Source organism: Myotis davidii, unplaced genomic scaffold (assembly GCF_000327345.1).
Source record: "Myotis davidii unplaced genomic scaffold, ASM32734v1 scaffold147, whole genome shotgun sequence".
NCBI classification, from domain to species: Eukaryota; Metazoa; Chordata; class Mammalia; order Chiroptera; family Vespertilionidae; genus Myotis; species Myotis davidii.
This window is the reverse complement of record NW_006383010.1, coordinates 10,399,682-10,410,272: the sequence shown is the minus strand read 5'-3', so window position 1 is coordinate 10,410,272 and position 10,591 is coordinate 10,399,682. Positions and strand designations below refer to the sequence as shown.

The window sequence follows — 10,591 nt, the reverse complement described above, 5'->3', positions numbered from 1 at the left end:
GAGCGAGGAAGGAAGGAGTTGCACTATCCTTTAAGTTGGGTACTTTATGGTACATTTATCATTTGGATCATGTCTCATTTTCTCCAGCTTATTTGTTGAAAGAAGAAATAAGATATAGTTTACATCAAAGAGATATAAAAGTTGCACTTGCCAGCTGGTAGGCAGGGTTTTGGTGTAACAATGCTTGGAGGGAGCTCCATGGCCAGAGTACTGGTCTTCATTTCTCAAGTATAGATTCCCTATGGCATTACTTTCCCTGAAGTTCATCATATTCTACTGAGCAGACACTAACCAAACTCACAAGATGACAACAGAGAGGACCAATTTATTACCTTTAAAAATAGATTCACTTACCTGGAGAAAAATAACTTTTGCCTCAAGAAGGCTATCCATTGGCAAGTCCTCTCAAACACTGAAGCTATGGATCAGAAGTTTGTTTTGTGAGCACAGGATTAAAGCAAAAGGGATTGGGTATTCATGGAACAGATTATCATGAAGCTATGCAAGCCTAGGATAATGTGCTTCTCCTCTGTAGGGCTGGTTATCTGAGACCACATTGAATCTGGGTGTTTACTTTCTACGTCCCTTTATACCTCCGCCATTTTCCCCTCGACTTTTCCCAAAATCAAATCTTGATTAAAAAAATATTATTTTCCTAGAGACCTTTCAAGTCATGGCCCTTCGGTTAACATTGTTTTTAGAGTGATCAGAAGATAGGTTTGCATATATATTATATATTTCAGAGAGGAAGAAAGAGGGAGAGAGAGATAGAAACATCAATGATGAGAGAGAATCATTGATCAGCTGCCTCCTGCACACCCCACACTGGGGATTGAGCCCGCAACCCAGGCATATGCCCTGACTGAGAATCAAACTGTGATCTCCTGGTCATAGGTTGATGCTCAACCACTGAGCCATGCTGGCCGGGCAGAAGACAGGTTTTTTTGAGTCACGCTGGCCATGTCTGCTGGAGTACTACTATTTCCTTGACTGATGCACTCCCCTCAGAAAATATTTACACATTATCTTACAGGATCACTTCTGCAGGGATTTCAACACATTTGCTATTTGTCTTTCCCCACCCCTAGTTTTATGCTAAAAATGTGAAATGTCATTGACCATAACCACAAATGTAGGAAATATCTTGCTGTAATGTTTTAGAGAACTTCATGCAAGTCAGTTAAATTTAACCTCTGAATTTCCTATCCATAAAAGGCATAGAATATCTTTCTCACTGATTTGGTGAGGTTCAAATGTGATAATTCATGTGAAAGCATTTAGTGAACAGGGAAGCATTATACAAATATCAGGATGCATTTTTAAGTTCTTAGTATTAAAGGTTTATCTTAACCAAGTTCATTAACCACTGGGAGGAAAAGCTTGCCAGAAATAGGCCATAGGATTGGAAGAATAGATCAATGTGCCAATGGGCTGGAGACCAGGACCCTTTTCAGATCCAGGAAATCAGAATCTCGTGAAGGTGGGACCTATACTTTTTCAGATTTTCACAGGTGATTTTGATGGGTAAGAACTACCAGTGTAAGGGACTAATCAAATATATTTAGTATACAGTGCTTAAGTAGCTAGTGAATTGTGTAATGTATTTTAGGAAAAACCCTATACAATAAAAGGCTTATATGCAAATTGACTGAATGGCAGAACGACCGGTTGCTATGACATGCACTGACCACCAGGGGGGCAGATGCTTAATGCCGGCGCTGTCTCCTGGTGGCCAGTGTGCTCCCACAGGGGAAGTGCCACTCAGCCAGAAGCCCTGAGCCAGGCTCATGGCTGGCGGGCACAGCGGTGTTGGCAGGAGCCTCTCCCACCTCCGCAGCAGCTCTAAAAATGTCTGACTGACAGCTTAGGCCCGCTCCCCGTGGGGGTGGGGGAGTGGGCCTAAGCTGTCAGTCAGACATCCCCTGAGGGCCCCTGGACTGCGAGAGGGTGCAGGCCAGGCTGAGGGAACCCTCCAAGTGCATACATTTTATGCATCAGGCGTCTAGTGTCTCATAAGAAACCAGTAGAAAAGCTAGAACTACTTAATCAAAATAGGACTATTTAAAAAATATCATTCTGCCTGTAATGCATATTTTCATGAAGCTGACTATCCTTTTTCCACTGTTTCTTTAGGTACTAAAAGATGGGCGTTTGGTAAACAAGAATGGACCCTCTGAACCTATTCTGACAGTGTCACTCTTTGGGAGATGGTACACTAAGGACTCACATTCCAGCTCAGGAGGGATCAGCAATTTGGAAACAACTAACCTGCTAATAGCCACTTTTTTAATGATCATAGCTTTGCAAATATTATGATGGTATAAGACATCACTTTTTCACATTTATTTTTGCAGCATATATTTTGCTAAATGTGTTTATTGGCTTTTCAAGTTTACTAAGAAACTTTGAAGGGCGATCTCAATGGTATAGACCAGTGATGGCGAACCTATGATAATGTGTGTCAGAGGTGACATGCGAACTCATTTTTTTGGTTGATTTTTCTTTGTTAAATGGCATTTAAATGTATAAAATAAATATCAAAAATATAAGTCTTTGTTTTACTATGGTTACAAATATCAAAAAATTTCTATATGTGACATGGCACCAGGGTTAAGTTAGGGTTTTTCAAAATGCTGCCCACCGAGCTCAAAAGGTTCACCATCACTAGTATAGACCAATGATTTTCAAATATGTACATTTCTCACCTTGAATTATTTTTAAGTATTATGGTAATGTTTCCCCCTGGTACTTAGGTCAGATAAAGGAGGATCAAATCTTAGCTCTAACCATATTTACTGTGACCTTGTGTGTGCTGGTGTGCATGAGGGGCAGAGTGAGAGCTTCAGGGTCATTGTAAGCAGATTTGTGGCCTTTGAAGACAGAGAGTCTTATGACTGAATTCCATTTAACATTAAAGACAATTTGCATTCACCTACTTTTCTGTGCTAATGATTAGGGGGAAATTTGCTTCCCAATCAGATGGTAATATTGAAGTTTATCTTCACAATGAAAGTTGTTTTGAGATGTTCTAGAAGCAATGAGAGCTAGTCCAGGTTCATATCAAAGGAGACCTGACTCAGGGCATTCATAGCCTTGAACTATCTCACCTGAAGGCTGTGGTATAATTTAACAGGCTCCAAATCCCATAAGACAAAGGTCATGACTGTTAATAGTAACACTGTTTTATATATATATATATCTACTCCAAATACAGTGTATTTGTTACAGGTCATTTAATGCAACTATTCTTAAAATTAAGGAAATAAACTTTCAGAATTTTTTAGATTTCATTATCTCCAAAATTATTTTAAGCCTAATACTTGCACATTAAAATATCACAATTGAGGCATTTATGCTTTGTTTTTATATATTGTATATATACTCCTTATAGATTAAACTTGAATCTTCTATTAAAATGGAGTAGGCAGCCCTAGCCGGCTTGGCTCAGTGGATAGAGCATCAGCCTGTGGACTGAAGGGTCCCAGGTTCAATTCCAGCCAAGGACACATGCCTGGGTTGTGGGCTCGATCCCCAGTGGGGGGCATGCAAGAGGCACCCGATCAATGATTCTCTCTCATCATTGATGTTTCTGTCTCTCTCTCCTTCTCCTTTTTTCTCTGATATCAATAAAGAAATATATTTTTTTAAAAAAATAAAATGCAGTAGGCAATGAACCTAAAAAACAGTGGGTGGCACTTGCTCCATAGAAGACAATGTCAAGTGGAGGAAAAAGAGAGGAGGCAAGCCATGCTGGGCTCAAAGAGAGAGCCTGCCTGGGGCTTAGAAATTGCAAAGCCCTAAGGAGTTTCCTTATGAAACAGCACTTATTAAAAAACAAATGCATATTCAAAATTATTTTTAAATTATTATGAAAATGTTCCCCACATACAGATATGTGTAAAGGATTGCATATTAGTCATCTGTGTACCCACTGCTCAGTTGTACAATAACAGGTTATGAATAGAGTGGCATCTTTTGTATCGTCCTCTGATCACATTCTCCTCCTTTCCCTGTTTTCTTCCACCAGAGGAAAACAACATCCTATTATTTTTCTAGATCATTCCCAGGATGTCTTGGTAGTTTATTACATACGTACATAGCCGTACTTGTTACTTTTTTGTTTTTGTGTGTATATATATGGTATCAAATTATACATAACATTCTGCATAGTTCTTATTTTTATATTGAACATTGCAAACTTAATCCATGTAAATAAGCATTGCTCTATTTCATGCATTTTCACTGCTATATGATGTACAATTATATGAATGTGTCAGTTATTAAGCTATTAAGAAGCCAACCCACCCTTCTATAGTCTTTGATTCTGGGGCTGGGTTTAGGCAAACATACTTCTTTGCCAGATGACTCCCTGTCAGTTCTCCAATAGGGGAGTGTTAGAGGAATATGGAAGAATAGAAGAAGAGAGAAAAGGCTTACTCCTTTCTGTTTGCTCACCTATCAGTGTTGTCTCCTCAACAGTTATTGTACCTGATGGCACTATTTTGTTCCAGTAGCACTTGGTTCTAGTTTTCCGTTTTTCCCATACTCTCACACCCAAAGTCATTGTCCTTCTTCAAACCTACCGGCACCAGCACATGCCTCCTCAAGAAATTTGAGGCCCAGCTATTGGGGCCTCTTCTGAGGACTTGGTTCATCAGCACCAGCTGGAGAGGGCCCTCTCCTCAGGGGGCTGAGCCTTAGCTCCCCAGGGTCCTCTGGAAAGCTAGCTTCTAACACCCTCCTCTTCCTTTTGTTTACAAATACCAGAAATGGTAGCTGCTTTCTGTAGTTGCTGTGTTATCCCAGTGTTCCTTTTTTTTTTTTTTTGTCTTTCATTCATCAAATACCTGTGTAACCAAAACCCAGTATTAAATTCTCTTAAAATAACCAGCGTGGATTCTGTTTTTCTGGTTGCGCATTGCCTGATACAGTGGATAAAACAATATTTATCTGTCCTTTCTTTTATTGATGAATATGGTGAGCATGGCCCAGCCTGCTGCACTGAAATCATCTTAAGTGAACCTGATGATGTAATCAATAAACAAAAGGTGGAAGCGTTCAACAGTAGTATAGTGACAGCCCCAGGCACGTTGTCATGACCTCTCACCCAGTCATCAGTAAAAAAGCAGCAGTCCCATTGTCTGGCTTTTTCTGACCTGCCAGGTTCTTCACTCCATGAGGGCAGCTGAAATCATGACCTTTGGGTGCACCTCTGTGAGAATATGGGCTTTGTGGCCACTTATATCCTCGATCTCAAGCGTTGATGTTAGAAGTAACAAGAGGCTGGATCACAGTGAGTCTTGTAGGTATTGCAAGAACTTGGCTTTTTATTCTAAGTGAAGTAGGATGCCATTGAAAAGTTTTGAGCAGTGACACAATTAATTTTACGTTTTAATAGGATCACTCTGACTGTGTTGAGCAAAAGTAGAAGTAGTGGTTCAAAAACCAAGCAAGGAGGTATTGCAATAATCCAGGCCATAAGACTTACAGGCTAAAGATCACCTGAGTGAACTGTGTGTAGAGTGAAAGGCAAAGATAGAAGTAAGGATAATATCAAGGGCTTTCACATAAAAAGCTGGAAGAGTAAATAAGTCATTAACTTAGATCTGAAAAACTGCGGGAGTGTTGGGAGGGGAAGGTCAAAAGTTCAGTTTTGTTTATTTTGATTTGATCTGTCTTTATCTATCCAAGTGGGGATTTTGAACAGACTGTTGTTGGAAATAGCCTGGAGTTCAGGAGGAGAGTCTGACCTAGAGGTACAAATCTGTGAGTCATGAATACGTAGGTGGTATTTAAAGCCACGAAATGGATGAAATCACCTGGGGAGTGAGGTAGATAGGAAAACATTTCAAAGAATCCGGCTCCAGGTTATACCAATGTTAAGAGGTTAGGGGTGATAAGAAGGAACCAGGGGATAAAAAACCCCCCACACACAAAAGAAACTACTAAAACCAAGCAGGAAAGATGAATACTAAGAGACTGTGAAGGAGGAAAGCACCCCAAGAATGAGACAGCAGTGGCTATGTAAATGCTGTCAACATGTCAAGTAAGATGAGACTGAAAATTGAATAATGGATATAGAATGTGGAGGTCATTGGTGACCTTTACAGGACGGCGAAATCATGGTGTCAAAATGCTGATGGGAGGAAAGGAATTAAGACAGAGAGTATACACAACCCTGTAATGGAGTTTTGGTATAAAATGGAGTAGAGGAATCGTACAGGAAATGGAAGGGGATGCCAGATCAAGGGAGTTGTTTATTTTTTAAGGTAAAAGATAGAACAAGACAATTGTATGCTAATGATAATAACCTAATAGACAAAATAAATTGATGGTAAAGATTAGGAGAGGAATTGCTAGAATAATGTCTTTGGGAATCCAGTGTACAAGGACAGATGATGAACTTAGAGGGTCATGTACAGTCATTATAATGAGAGGAGGGGAGGCAGAGTTGATAGGTACGGATGCTAGCAGGTAGGCTGATGCTTGGTGGGAGCCATCTGGTTGGATAGGCAGGCTTGGATTTCAAGAGAGAAGTTTGAGCTAAAGATAGAGAGACACAGTAGTTTTTAGTTCGTAGAAGGTAGTTGAAGGTATGAAGTAGAAAAGGATCCATTATGTAGGACAGACAGTAGAAAAGGAACAAAAACCAATGAACAGCAATGTGGCTACTGACCACAAGTGCTTAAAGAGTTCAGAGAAGAGAGCAGCAATAAGGATTGGAGAGGTGGGGGATTTGAGTTGGAGGGCAGGAGTTATTGAGGAATCATTCCAGGATCAGAGCAGTACTAAGCATATACTATATAATAAAAGGCTAATATGCAAATAGACCAAATGGCAGAACAACCAGTCACTATGATGTTCACTGACCACCAGGGGGCACATGCGGAACATGGTGGATGTTGGCCAAGGCGGGATGGTGGAGTAGGAGAGCGGGGGTGCCAGACTAAGGCAGGGTGCTGGTCACTGTCATCGGGGTAAGCCTCTGGTGGTTACTGAAAATTCTTTGCTCCTGCACGCCACAGTCCCACCCGGTACTCACACCTGCTACCGGCACCAGCCCCACTCGCACCTGCTGCCAGCAGGTCCCAATTGCTTGGTGCTGTCAGTGGGTGCAAGCAGCAGCTGCCAGCCCTGATTGCCCCTGAGGGCTTCTCCACCTCGCCCTGCTCCTGAGGGGTGCTTGGGGCTCACACCCGCTGTTGGCACTGGCCCTAATAGCTCCACACTGTCAGCGCATGGGAGTGGCGGCAGGAGTGGGACTGCCAGCAGAAAGGGGACAGGAGGCCACAGCAGGAGGGGCCAGGTGGGAGCATGGAGGATGAGCTGAGACCCGCCCCTGTGCCCACTGCAGCCTCATGGCCCACAGTTCCTTTCAAGGTGCACGAATCCATGCACTGGGCCCCTAGTTTATATATATATAAAAGCCTAAGCAACCATCCAACCATTCAACTGTTGCCCAGTAGCTATGACACACAATGATCCTTAGTCGAGGTGTGCAGGAGGCAGCCAATCAATGACTCCCATCGTTGAGGTTTCAATCTCTCTCTCCATCTCCCTTCTTCTCTCTAAAATCAATAAAAATATATTTAAAATAAATAAATAAATAAAATTTGGGGGGGAAAAAGTTTCTTTTCTGATTCCTCTGAGTGCTCGACTGTTCGTTCTTCAGTGCCATCTGAATATTGCTGCTATAACACTTCTCTTGAAAATGTGTGCCTTACACATTTTAAAGCAGAATTGTATTTTTTTCATATAAAACTTTAGATTCTGAACTTCTTAATCCCACAATAATTCCAAACTGTCATTCAAGTGATGTACAAATACCTAATTTACATAACATGCACAATCCCTATTCCTGATACATATATGAAGCAAAGGCATTAGTAACCACACTGGAAATAAAATAGTTCATCTAAGTTTCTATTGATTTCAAAATAATAAAAAGTTGGTACATTTCCTGGTATTGGGGCCTGGGAGAATATGGGGAAATTCCCATATGTTTCCTTTTGATTCTATTCAGAAAGGCAGGTGATTAAGACAAGTGCGAGAATTTCAACCTGAAATATTAAAAGCAGTCCATTTGTTTTACACAGTTTCCATCTTGTCCTTAGATATTTTTCTAAAATGAATTTGCCTCTGATGGGTATCAATGGCCTTTATACTTAAGGAATTTATAAGGATGACATTTATAAGAATTAAGAGAGAATTTAGAACTCTCTTTGAATTATCTAATAGAAGCAGAGAGCAGGGTTGGAACTATCTGTTTACACTGTAGAAGATACACAAAATAAACTGCATCTCAGTGCAAGAGAAAAAGTTCTAAAAATTTGCAACATTCAAACATGGAATAGATGGGACTTTCAGGTAGCTGGATCCTTCATTCGACATTTATTCATGTATTGGGCTCACAACCTGTCACACATGTGCTGGGGTGATGAGGTTTAGAAATAGGTAAGACACTTCCTTGTCCTCCAGGGGTCACACCCTGGGATGCGTCATTACTCAAAGATTATTTTACATGGATGTTCCGGATTTCTTTTAATCTCTTTAAGAAGACAAAACATGCATCTGCAAAACTAAATATGAGTATAAGATTTAAATTAAGGGTCAAGAAAACAGCAAGCAGTGAGAGACATTCACCAGGACAAGAAAAAAGTGCTAAGAGCGTTCAGAAATCTCACTTAGGATTGGAATAGATTTGAGAAAGTTTACAAGGAACTGGAACTTAGGCAGATGGAGAAAAGGACATTTCAGGGAAAAATGAGTATATAATCATCTAGGTAGAGCAGTACATGAAATGTTCAGAGGTCAGAGAATAATTCAACATCACTGAATAAAGATGTCCAATAGGCAAGTTGTGGAAATAAATCAAGAATGATTTGGATTTGATGAGTTATACATTTCCTAGTAAACATAAGTGTTAATCTCTAACTGTTAAAATAACAAGTATTGCCCTGGCTAATGTTGCTCATTGGACAGAGCGTTGGCCTAAGACTGAAGGGTCCTGGGTTCAATTCCGGGTCAGGGCACATGCCTGAGTTGTGGGCTCAATCCCCAATAAGGGGCATGCAGGAGGCAGCCCATCCATGATTCTCTCTCATTGTGGATGTTTCTCTCTTTCTCTCCTTTCCTCTCTGAAATCAATAAATATATTTTAAAAAACCAAGTATTTATCTGTATATTGCAAAGTCAACTTGCTTACCCCTCATGGAGCATGGACCACATCTCAGAATTAGCATTTTGAATACACTTGTCCCCCCTTACCCACAGTTTTGTTTTCTGGGGTTTCAGTTGCACACAATTAACTACAATCCAAAAAGATTAAATGAAAAACTCCCAAAATAAACAACTCATAAGTTTAAAAATTTTTTTTTTCCTTTTTAGAGAAAGAGGGAGGGAGAAGGAAATAGAAACATCAATGCGAGAAACATCCATCAGTTGCCTCCCTTACAAGCCCTGACCAGGGATCAAATCCACAACCTAGGTATGTGCCCTGACCAAGAATGGAACCTGTGACCCTTTGGTGCACAGAGCGATGCTCCAAACATCTGAACCACATGGGCCAGGGCAGCAATTTGTAAGTTTTAAATTATGTGCCATCTTAACTAACATAAGGAAATGTCACATTGTGTTCCCCTGAAGACATTAATCTTCCCTTTAACCAGTGTGTCCATGCTGTATACATTCTCCACCCACTAGTCACTTAAAAGCCATCTATGTTATCAGATCAACCCAGGGATCACTCACCATCATTGACCATGTGATAATCTATCTATATTTTACACTGTTTAGATAAAATTCCAGTATTCTAGACTATTAGGCAGTCTTTTCAAGAGAAACTGGCAACTGTGGTTTCTGCTGATATCCTCTTATGATGCAAAAACTCAGGACCTTTGATCAGGAACAAGTGAGCCCAGCCCAGCCAGTGTAGCTCAATGGTTGAGCATCCACCTATGATCCAGGAAGTCACGGTTCAATTCCCAGTCAGGGCATATGCCTGGGTTGCGGCTCAATCCCCACTGTGGGGCTTGCAGAAAGCAACCGATCAATGATTCTCTCTCATCGATGTTTCTATCTCTCTCTCCCTCTCCCTTCCTCTCTAAAATCAGTAAAAATATATTTAAAAAAGAGAACAAGCGAGCCCAGACATTAGCACGTATAGAACTCTTCCTCCTTTTGCCATTTTGTGAGCTCTTAAAGCTGGGACTTGCTTTGTACCCTGTTCGGTGTCTGTCACAGTTATGAACGTAAGTTTTCAACATATTGTTATTATGATGCTTGCCTACTACAATGGTCCTAATATTAGCCCTATTAATGGAACCACTGAACTACCAGGAAAATATATTTTACTAAAAGAAAAGAGCTTTAGACTGAGGTGGACTTATCTGATTGGCTCCTTAATTCCTCCTTTAGCGTTCGATCGCCCTCTGAACATTGTCAACAACCACGCTGCACACTTGAGTCAATCCAATTGTGTAATCCTGGCCGTCAGTTTTCTTGGGCAACATCTTTTCTCAAGGCTGTCCAATGTGTTCTGTACAATTGTGTAATACATTCGTGAGAAATATAAATAGCTGGTAGCAGGCAG

The 10,591-nt window shown here is 40.7% G+C and overlaps 1 protein-coding gene across 2 annotated transcripts in view; it reads left to right on the top strand.

The window, feature by feature from the left end:
* The window catches only part of LOC102761476 (vascular non-inflammatory molecule 2), a 22,988-nt gene extending 20,492 nt beyond the window's left edge, over nt 1–2,496 (top strand). For both annotated transcript variants that reach the window (XM_015557800.1, XM_015557798.1), the window contains exon 9: nt 2,134–2,496. In XM_015557800.1, the coding sequence (XP_015413286.1) occupies nt 2,134–2,316 (183 nt within the window). In that variant the 3' untranslated portion in view covers nt 2,317–2,496. The remainder of the gene's footprint in view (nt 1–2,133) is intronic.
* The last annotated feature ends 8,095 nt before the right edge of the window (nt 2,497–10,591 follow it).